This window comes from Nicotiana sylvestris, chromosome 6, assembly GCF_000393655.2.
Source record: "Nicotiana sylvestris chromosome 6, ASM39365v2, whole genome shotgun sequence".
Taxonomy (NCBI): domain Eukaryota; kingdom Viridiplantae; phylum Streptophyta; class Magnoliopsida; order Solanales; family Solanaceae; genus Nicotiana; species Nicotiana sylvestris.
The window spans coordinates 111,048,371-111,060,180 of NC_091062.1; the positions used below are offsets into that span (position 1 = coordinate 111,048,371).

The window sequence follows — 11,810 nt, forward strand, 5'->3', positions numbered from 1 at the left end:
ACCTAGCACAACCCCCAACCTAGGAAAAGGCGAGTGAAGATGCTTGCTCGCAAAACTGTGGCTACAGGTGCGCTTTCAAAGAAACTAAACGCAAAATTAAAGGCTAGTCAAGCCCAAGATTCTAAAAATTCTGATGATTCTTTCAAGTCTGCAAGTGAGGGTCTGAGTCTAAGAAAGACCAAAATACCCTTCTAAGGTACGTTCTGTGCTAGTTGAAAATTTGGACAATCATTTTTGTTTTGGTTGGGTGTGTTATGAATGTGGAAATGCCTGAGTCAAGAAGGAGAGGAGGTAAAAATAAAAGTGAAAGAAAAGGAGAGTGAGGGTGTGAGTAGTTATGTGAGGGGAAAAGGGAAAGAAGTTGTTGATTCCTCACCCACCTCTGAAGTAGTTAAACTGGTAATCTATGGAGCTGAGCCAGAAAAGGTAGTAGAAAGTAGTGAGAAAACTAGGGGAAGTGGTTCTGGGGAGGTTGCTGAAGGGCTGGTCAATCTCAATTCACATGAAGATGAACCTGGTTCATATATTGAGGAGACCCTAGCAAACCTTCTGAAGAAAGTGGGTGCAAGCTATAACCCCAAGAAAAGGAGAACCCCAACACCAAAAGCTCCCAGCACTGCAAAAACTACCAAGAAAAGGAAGGCAACTTCTCCTACAACTTCTAAGATTCCTCTACCAAAAGGAAGGGCCACAAGGAGTAAGTTGAAGAAAAGTGAGGACGAGTTACAAAAATCTATGGCAAAAAGCAAGAAGAAAAGAATGGACAAAGGAAAAGATAAGGTTGCAGAGCCTATTGAGGCTATTGATGTGTCACGACCCAAGTTCGCCCTTCGTGAACTGTCATGACGACACCTAGTTTTTACGACTAGGTAAGCCTAACAATTTGCGGAAAAGAAAAACAAAAGATAAAACTAGCCAAAAACTGCGGATAAAACATAAAGAAAACGTTTAAGATGCTGCTCGGCATATACAAACATTAACTCTCAAACTGAATCAACTCCCAAAACCCGGAATCTCATGAAATCACAAGCTGTGGAATAGCTACAAAGTATTCTAACTCCAGAATGTCTAAACAAAGTAAATATATGAGAGCTAAAGCTAGAGGGGAGAATAGAAAGGGACTCCTCAGTCTGCGGACGCGGCAGATATACCTCGAAGTCTCTGAAGATTGCCTCTCCTCACTAATGGTATGGCTGAGCCGAAGAACCTGGATCAGCACATGAAAAACATGCACAAAAAGGGCATGAGTACACCACAGCAGTACTCAGTAAGTGCCAAGCCTAACCTCGGCCTAGTAGTGACGAGGAAGTTTAGGGCCCTACTGATTGTAGATGGAAAAAAACAAGGTAAGCAGCATAGAATACGACAATATAATTAAAGTGCTAACAGTCTATAACAAATAAAATCACAGAAAGAATCTAACTCAGTGCACAGAAATAGCAACAGGGGATCTCCTGAGATATCGTCCCGTAGTTCCAAACGTAAATGTCCATATGATCTTTCGGGATATCGTCCCGTATTCCAAATTATAAATATACAAGGGAAACTCCCGGAATACTAATCTGTAGTCCCAAAGTAAATATCTAGTACGGGGAATCTACCGGGTGCTGTACCATAGTCCCAATCATAAATGTGCAGGGGATCTACCGGAATACCGATCCGTAGTCCCAAAGTAAACGAGCAGGGAATCTCCCGGGATATTGTCTCGTAGTCCCAAAGTAAACACACAACTATATCAGAAGAATATACAGTTCTATTCGAGAATTAAACAGGAAATTTCTATTCTAACATACTGCACTGAGTACAAGTAGGCAATTAAAGCAGGTAAGACAAATAAGTCACGTAAGCATGATTTTCCTAATCTAAACAAGAGGCTTCAAGTACAAGTATTTGCTAAATTACAAGAAAACATAGGTATTTGCTTCATGAAAAACGAGATTTTCAACAATTAGCACGTGTACGCACTCGTCACCTCACGTACACGGTACTCATATAACAAAAATACCAAATCTTAAAGGGAGTTCTCCCACATAAGGATAGGCAAGCCACTTACCTCGAACCAGCTCAATCAACTCAAAATCACGTTCTTGCCATGAGTACCCGACTCCAAATGGCCCAAATCTATTCAAAGTAATTGCATAATATAAATATAAATTCAAGTAACTAATTTAACTAATTAATTCGAAGCAAACACGTGAAATTAAGAAAAATTGCCCAAAATGTCCCCCGGGCCCACATCTCGAAATCGGATAAAATTCATAAAACTAGAATCCTTACACTCTCAGGAGTTCATACATACCAAATACATTAAAATCCGAGCACAAACGGCCCCTCAAATCCTTAAATTAAAGTCTCCAATTTCAAACCCTAAACCCCCAATTTTTAACATCTAATCCCATAAATTTCTTGTCTAATCACTAGAATATCACCATAGAAATGATTTTTGGTTCCAAAAATCTTACCTCCACGAAGTTACGTTAAATTCATTCTTCAAAATCTCCCAAAAAGCTCCCAATCCGACTTAACAATGGTGAAATAAAGCTGAAAATAGCGAAGGAAGTCTTATATAGGTTCTGGCCCAGGGATTCCGCACCTGCGGCCCTTTTACTGCTTCTGCGGTCTAGCCAACCGCATCTGCGGTTTCCACTTAAAGTCTTGGGACCGCACCTGCGCCTCACCTACCGTATCTGCGGTCTCGCAGGTGCGTGCAACCTACCGCACCTACGACTTCTGGTCTTCTAGCTCCTGACCGCATCTGCGGCTGCTCTTCCACTTCTGCGATCTCGCACCTGCGGTCCCCAATCCGTAGGTGCAGTTATGACAGGAAATCAGCAGCTTCAGCTGCAAATTCTAACTTCCAATTCCCCAACAACCATCCAAAATCATCCCAAGGCCCCCGGGACCTCAACCAAAAGTACAAACAAGTCATATACCACTATTCAAACTTATACCAATCTTCGAAACACTTAAAACAACATCGAATCATAAAAACACCCTCGGATTCAACCCTAAGGGTTCCAAAACTTCCAAATTCCGCTTTCGATTAAAAAGTGTATCAAACCTCGTCCGAATGACCTGAGATTTTGCACACACGTCCCAAATGACACCACAGACCTACTCAACTTTTCGAAACTCCATTCCGACCCCTATATCAAAATCTCACCATCGAACCGGAAACTTTAAAAATTCAACTTTCAGCATTTCAAGCCTAAATAAGCTACGGACCTCCAAAACACAATCTGAATACTCCCCTAAGCTCGAAATTACCCAATAGTGCTAACGGAATTCCATTCTGAGGCCGTCTTCACACTGCTCTGACTAAGGTCCAAATTCTAAAGCTTAAGCTCTCGTTGAGGGACTAAGTGTCCCAAAACGCTCCCAAAACACAAAACGAATCCTCCCGGCAACTCAAAATAGCGGAGAAAGCAGTTAATAGGGGATCAGGGAGTTAATTCGTAAAATGACCTGTCGGGCCGTTACATCCTCCCCCTCTTAAAACATTCGTTCGTCCTTGAACGAGCATAGAGACATACCTGAAGTAGTGAAAATATGAGGGTAACGGCTGCGCATATCCTGCTCGGTCTCCCAGGTCGCCTCCGCAACTGGCTGACCCCGCTACTGAACCTTCACTGATGCAATGTTCTTTGACCTCAGCTTCCGAACCTGCCTGTCCAATATTTCCAGTAGCTCCTCAACATAAGATAGATCCTTGTCCAACTGGACTGAACTAAAATCTAATACATTTGACGGATCGCCGTGATACTTCCGGAGCATCGAAACATGAAATATCGGATGAACTCCTGCCAAGCTGGTAGGTAAGGAAAGCTCATAAGCAACCTCTCCAACACGTCTCAATATCTCAAAAGGACCAATAAACCTCGGGCTCAACTTCCCTTTCTTCCCAAATCTCATAACGCCCTTCATAGGCGAAACCCGAAGCAAGATCCGATCTCCAACCATATAGGAAACATCACAAACCTTCCGGTACACGTAACTCTTTTGTCTAGACTGGGCTGTACGGAGTCTATCCTGAATCACCTTAATCTTCTCCAAGGCATCCTGAACCAAGTCTGTGCTTAATAATCTAGTCTCACCCGGCTCAAACCAACCCACCGGGGTTCTACACCGCCTACCATACAAGGCTTCATACAGTGCCATCTGAATGCTGGATTGATAAATATTGTTGTAGGCAAACTTCTCCAGTGGCAAGAGATGATCCCACGAACCTCTAACTCCATCACACATGCACAGAGCATATCCTCAATAATCTGAATAGTGCACTCGGACTGTCCGTCTACCTGGGGGTGAAATGTTGTGCTCAACTCCACCCGAGTTCCCAACCCCTACTGTACGGCCCTCCAGAATTGTGATGTGGAATGAGTACCTCTGTTTAAAATGATGGAAACTGGAATACCATGCAGACGAACAATCTCCCGGATATAAATCTCTGCCAACTGTTCCGAAGAATAGGTAATACATACAAGAATAAAGTGCGCGGACTTGGTTAGCCGATCCACAATTACCCAAATGGCATTGAACTTCTTCAAACTCCTTAGGAGTCCAACTACGAAGTCCATGGTGATCCACTCTCACTTCCACTCCGGAATCTCTATCTACTGAAGCAACCCACCCGGTCTCTGGTGCTCATACTTTACCTGCTAACAATTGAGGCACCGAGCTACAAACCCAACTATATCCTTCTTCATCCGCCTCCACCAATAGTGTTGCCTCAAATCCTGGTACATCTTCATGGCACCTGGATGGATGGAATACCGCGAACTATGGGCCTTCTCTAGAATTAACTCCTGAAGCCCATCAACATTGGGTACACATACCCGACCGTGCAGCCTCAATAACCTGTCATCACCAATAGTCATATCTCTGGCATCACTATGCAGAACCTTGTCCTTGAGGACGAGCAAATAAGGGTCATCATATTGACGCTCCCTGATATGATCAAATAAGGAAGACCGAGAGATCACGCAAGCTAGAACCCGACTAGGCTTTGAAAGATCCAATCTCACAAACTGACTGGCTAAGGCCTGAACATCCATCGCCATGGGCCTCTCCGCTGCTGCTAGATAAGCCAAACTCTCCGCCCGGTGACTCAAAGCATCGGCCACCATATTGGCCTTGCCTAGGTGATACAAGATAGTGATATCATAGTCCTTCAGTAGCTCTAACCATCTCCTATGGCACAAATTAAGATCCTTCCGCTTTAACAGATGCTGCAAACTCCGGTGATCAGTATAAATCTCACAAGGAACACCGTACAAATAATGACGCCAAATCTTCAAGGCCTGAACAATAGTAGCTAACTCGAGATCATGGATAGGATAATTCTTCTCATGCACCTTCAACTATCTGGACGCATAGGCAATCACCCTATCGTTCTACATCAATACCACTCCAAGGCCAATCCTCGAGGCATCACAATAGATAGTATAAGACCTCGAACCTGTAGGCAATATCAATACTGGGGCTATAGTCAAAGTTGTCTTGAGCTTCTGGAAGCTCACCTCACACTCTTCCGTCCACTAGAATGGAGCACCCTTCTAGGTCAGCCTGGTCATAGGTGCTGTAATAGATGAAAACCCCTCAACAAATCAACGGTAATAACCCGCCAAGCCAAGAAAAATGTGGATCTCTGTAGCTGGGGATGGTCTGGGCCAACTCTGCACTACTTCCACTTTCTTCAAATACACATGTATCCCCTCACTCGACACCACGTGACCGAAGAATGCCACGGAATCCAACCAAAACTCACATTTTGAGAACTTTGCATACAACTTCTTTTCTCTCAAAGTTTGAAGCACTGTCCTCAGGTGCTGCTCATGATCTTCTCGACTCCGGGAGTATACCAAAATATTATCAATAAAGACAATGATGAACGACTCAAGATATGGCTGGAACACATTGTGCATCAATTGCATTAAGGCTGCTAGGGCATTGGTCAGCTTAAATGACATAACAAGGATCTCGTAATGACCATACCGAGTCCTGAAAGCAATCTTCGGGATGTCTGGCTCTTGAATCTTCAACTGATGGTAACCTGAACGCAAGTCAATCTTAGAAAACACTCGTGCACCCTATAGTTGGTCAAACAAATCATTAATACGAGGCAACGGATACCGGTTCTTCACTGTAACTTTGTTCAATTGGCGACGATCAATGCACATACGCATAGAACCATCATTTTTCTTAACAAACAAGATAGGAGCACCCTAAGGTGATACACTAGGCCGAATAAAACCCTTATCAAGTAATTCCTGTAACTGATCCTTCAACTCAGGAGAGGCCATACGATACGGAGGAACGAAAATGGGCTGAGTGCCCGGCAATAGATCAATGCTAAAATCAATATCTCTATCGAGTGGCATACTCGGAAGATCAGTTGGAAACACATCAGGGAAGTCCTGTACTACCAGGACTGAATCATCTATAGGGGTATCAACACTAACATCTCTCACATAGGCCAGATACACATCACACCCCTTCTCAACCATTCGCTGAGCTTTAAGGAAAGAAATAACTCTATTGGGAGTGTGATCTAAAGTACCCCTCCACTCTACTCGTGGTACACCTGGCATAGCTAGTGTCACGATTTTGGCGTGACAATCAAGAATAGCATAATGGGGCGACAACCAGTCCATGCCCAAGATAACATCGAAATCTACCATGTTGAGCAATAATAAATCGGCTCTAGTCTCAAAACCACTAAGAGCAACCAAACATGACCGATAAACGTAGTCCACAACAAGAGAATCCCCCACAGGAGTAGAAACATAAACAGAGGAACTCAAAGAATCCTGAGGTACGCCCAAATGCGGGGTAAAATAAGAAGAAACATAAGAATAAGTGGAGCCTAGATCGAATAGAACCGATGCATCTCTATGACAAACCAGGAAAATACCTGTGATGATAGAATCGGAGGCGACAACCTCAGTACGGGCAGGAAGGGCATAATATCTGGCTTGGCCTCCCCCTCTAGGGCGACCTCCACCTCTAGCTGGTTGAGCAGGTGGGGCAGTAACTGGTGTTGGAACCATAGCCTGGGAACTCTGTGGGACACGTTGTGGATGAGGAGTCTGTGAAGGCGCACCCCTCCTAAGTCTGGGGCAATCCATCACCATATAGCGTGTGTCGCCACACTCAAAACAAACTTTGGGAGGGCATGGTGGTTGTGACTGGCTCGGGCCAGGTCTGTTGGACTGACCACTGAAAGCACCCCGTGTAGGATGCACACTAGATATTAAAGGTGCATAATAAGGCTCCTGAGGTCTAGGAGGAGCTAGAATACCACTGGCTACTGGAAGAGCTGAATGAACGGGGCGACTCATATAACTCCTACCATGACAAACTGCAGCTGGAGCACGGGCACCAGAATGATGGCCCGACTCTCGAGACCTCTTGGCCTCCCTCTCCTCTCTATCCCGAGCATGCATACCATCCACTCTCCTAGCAATGCTCACTACCTGCTAATAAGAATTATCCATCTCCAACTCACGAGCCATGCTAGACCTGATACTGGGAATGAGTCCCTCAATAAACCGACGAACTCTCTCACAAACTGTAGCAACCAAGGCTGGTGCATGCCAAGCTAAGTTAGTGAAACAGACAGTATACTCCGAAATAGTCATAGTGCCCTGGCGCAAATGCTCAAACTCTATGCGCCATGCGTCCCTGAGGCTCTAAGGGACAAACTCTCTCACGAACATATATGAAAACTGAGTCCAAGTAAGGGATGTTGCCTCAGCTGGACTTCCCAACTCAAAAGTGTGCCACCACTAGTAGGCTACTCCTCGAAGTTGGAAGGTAGCGAAAGAAACCCCACTCGATCTTGATATACCCATAGTGTAGAGGATACGGTAGCACTCCTCCAGAAATCCCAGGGCACCATCCGATGCTAAACCACTGAATATAGGAGGATTATACTTTTTGAACCTCTCAAGCCTCCACTGCTCATCCTCTGAAGTCGCTTCCTTATCCTCGGTCTAAACTGGGGCCACAGGCGGCGCCGGTATAACCTCTGGGATCTTATCAACCTGGACTCGCTGCTCAGGAGTGTAGGCGGTGGGAGTACGTGCTCCTCCCCCATCCTGGGATGTGGTTACAGCAAGGGGAATCAGCCATGCCTGAGCTAGAGTGATGTACATGCTCACGAACTATGCAAGAGTCTCCCGAAGAGCTGGAATAGTAGTAGTAGTAGGCGTATCAGGTGTCTGGACTCCGGCTGGAGCTGCTTATGGCTCCTCTATGGCAGCTCGCTTGGGTGCTCCAGCTATACCATGGCGCGACCTTAGCCTCTACCCCGGCCCCGACCTCTGACGGCTCTAGTAGGGGGGTACGGGTGCCTGGTCATCTCCAGAATGTCTAAACAAAGTAAATACAGGAGAGCTAAAGCTAGAGGGGAGAATAGAAAGGGACTCCTCGGTCTATGGATGCGGCAGATATACCTCAAAGTCTCTAAAGATCGCCTTGTCTCACTAATGGTATGGCCGAGCCGAAGAACCTGGATCTGCACACGAAAACATGAGTAGAAAAGGGCATGAGTACACCACAGCGGTACTCAGTAAGTGCCAAGCCTAACCTCGGTCGAGTAGTGACGAGGAAGGTCAGGGCCCTACTGATTATAGATGGAAAAAAACAAGGTAAGCAGTATAGAATACGACAATATAATTAAAGTGCTAATAGTCTATAACAAATAAAATCATAGAAAGAATCTAACTCAGTTCATAGAAATAGCAATAGGGGATCTCCCGGGATATCGTCCCGTAGTCCCAAATGTAAATGTCCAGAGGATCTCCCGAGATATCGTCCCATAGTCCAAATCATAAATGTACAAGAGAAACTCCCGGAATACCAATCCATAGTCCCAAAGTAAATATCCAGTACGGGGAATCTACCGGGTGCTGTCTCATAGTCCCAATCATAAATGTACAGGGGATCTATCGGAATACTGATCTGTAGTCCCAAAGTAAACGAGCAGGGGGATCTCCCGGGATATCGTCCCGTAGTCCCAAAGTAAACACACAACCATATCAAAAGAATATACAGTTCTATTCAAGAATTAAACAGAAAATTTCTACTCTAACATGCAACACCGAGTACACGTAGGCAATTAAAGCAGGTAAGATAATTAAGTCATGTAAGCATGATTTTCTTAATCTAAACAAGAGGCTTCAAGTACAAGTATTTGCTAAATTACAAGAAAGCATAGGTATTAGCTTAATGAAAAATGGGATTTTCAACAACTAGCATGTGTACGTACTAGTCACCTCACGTACACGACACTCATTTTAAACAATCGAACCAGCTCAATCAATTCGAAATCACGTTCTTGCCATGAGTACCGGACTCCAAATGGTCCAAATCTATTCAAAGTAATTGCATAATGTAAATATAATTTAAGTAACTAATTTAACTAGTTAATTTGAAGCTAACACACGAAATTTAGAAAAATTGCCCAAAAAGTCCCCCGGGCCCACGTCTCGGAATCGGATGAGATTTACAAAACTAGAATCCTTACATTCTCACGAGTTCATACATACCAAATACATCAAAATCCGACCACAAACGACCCCTCAAATCCTTAAATCAAAGTCTCCAATTTAAAACCCTAAACCCCCAATTTTTAACCACTAATCCCATAAATTTCTTGTCTAATCAGTAGAATATCACCATATAAATGAATTTTGGTTCCAATAATCTTACTTCCACGAAGTTCCCTTGAATTCCCTCTTCAAAATCTCCCAAAAAGCTCCCAATCTGACTTAACAATGGTGAAATAAAGCTGAAAATCGCAAAGGAAGTCTTATATAGGTTCTGGCCCAGGGATTCCGCACCTGCGACCCTTTTACCGCTTCTACAGTCTAGCCAACCGCATCTGCGGTTTCCACTTAAAGTCCTGGGACCGCACCTGCGCCTCACCTACCGCACATGCGGTCTCGCAGGTGCGTGCAACCTACCGCACCTGCGACTTCTGGTCTTCTAGCTCTTGGCCGCATCTGCGGCTGCTCTTCCGCTTCTGCGATCTCGCACCTACGGTCCCCAATCCGCAGGTGCGGTTATGACAAGAACTCAGCAGCTTCAGCTACAAATTCTAACTTCCAATTCCCCGACAACAATCCAAAATCATCCCGAGGCCCCCGGGACCTCAACCAAAAGTACAAACAAGTCATACCACTATTCAAACTTATACCAATCTTTGAAACACTTAAAACAACATCGAATCATCAAACACCCTTGGATTCAAGCCTAAGGGTTCCAAAACTTCCAAATTCCGCTTTCGATCAAAAAGTCTATCAAACCTCGCCCGAATGACCTGAAATTTTGCACACACGGCCTAAATGACACCACGGACCTACTCAACTTTTCGGAATTCCATTCCGACCCCTATATCAAAATCTCACTATCGAACCGGAAACTTCAAAAATTCAACATTCGGCATTTCAAGCCTAAATAAGCTACGGACCTCCAAAATACAATCCGAACACGCCCCTAAGCCCGAAATCACCCAAAGGAGCTAACGAAACTGACGGAATTCCATTCCAAGGTCGTCTTCACATTGGTCCGACTAAGGTCCAAATTTTAAATCTTAAGCTCTTGTTGAGGGACTAAGTGTCCCAAAACACCCCCAAAACACAAAACAAATCCTCCCGGCAACTCAAAATAGTAGAAACAAACTCGGGAAAAGCAGTTAATAGGGGATCGGACGTTAATTCTTAAAACGACTGGCCGGGTCGTTACATGATGTGGATGTAATAGACCCTGTCCATCAGGATGAACATGTGACTTTGGAGGTTCAGACCCCCAAGCCCAAGAAGACCAAGACTTCTTCAAAGAAGTCTTCATCTGTTTCCAGGGCTACTGAACCCTCTTCTTTGGCTAAAAGAACAAGGTCTACTGTGAAAGCCAAGCAAGTTAAGATTACTGAGGAAGAGGACTGGAGTGGTGAATCTGACTATGAACAAGATAAGCTGGCCAAGTTTGGAGGAACCAGGGATGGTTTGATTGGTTGATGCTCTAGTTGTTTAGGGCTGGAAGGACATGGACCTTCAGTTGGATGGCAGAATGGCAAGGAATGAGATTATTAAGTTCATGACCAATGCAGAAGTCAAGGATGGCAGAGTTACCATCCATGTGAAAGGGGTTCAAGTGAATTGTGATGCAAAAGAGCTTGGTGAAATCCTTGACATTCTTTCTGAAGGGTATGGTGACTACACGAGGCAAAAATGGCCAAGTCTGGAATCTCTTCCTACTGCCCTTGCAATTACTAGGAAGTTGCTGCCTAGGCAGGAAAGAAGACACATTGCTAACTACTGGATTTGGTTTTTATGAAGTGTCTTGTGTGAGCACGTGATTTTTGCTTCACGGAAACTACTCCAAAAGAAATCGGAAAAGAAATAAAACAAGTTACCTTCGAGTACAATTTTGAGGATTTGTGTGACATTTTGATAATTGTTTTGCCTGTAAATGCTCGCCTTGCTATAGTCAAAAAATACAAAAAATATTGTTGCATGCATTTAGGGAAAATGGTACATTTTGGGAATTGACTAACCATTATTTGGTTTGTAAAAGCGAAAATCACAAAAAATAGGCATTTTATTCTATTTTGTTGTCATGGTAATTTTATTAAATGTTTAAATTCGTGTGATAACTGTTGTTAGGTGTTAATTAATGTTTGTGTAGTTTAATTTTGGTTTTTAGGAATTTTTGTTTAATTATAAAGAGGGAAGGTATCGGATTTGGGCCAAAAAGAATTCAACTAAAATCGGGCCCAAACCAACACCACGACCCAGTCCAAAGCC

The 11,810-nt window shown here is 44.0% G+C and overlaps 1 protein-coding gene across 1 annotated transcript; it reads left to right on the plus strand.

The window, feature by feature from the left end:
• Window positions 1–258: 258 nt before the first annotated feature.
• LOC138871099 (uncharacterized) lies at window positions 259–11,021 on the plus strand. The gene is made up of 2 exons (XM_070148954.1): window positions 259–780; window positions 10,782–11,021. Exons 1-2 carry the CDS (start codon window positions 259–261, stop codon window positions 11,019–11,021), a joined length of 762 nt encoding a protein of 253 aa, XP_070005055.1.
• Window positions 11,022–11,810: the final 789 nt, after the last annotated feature.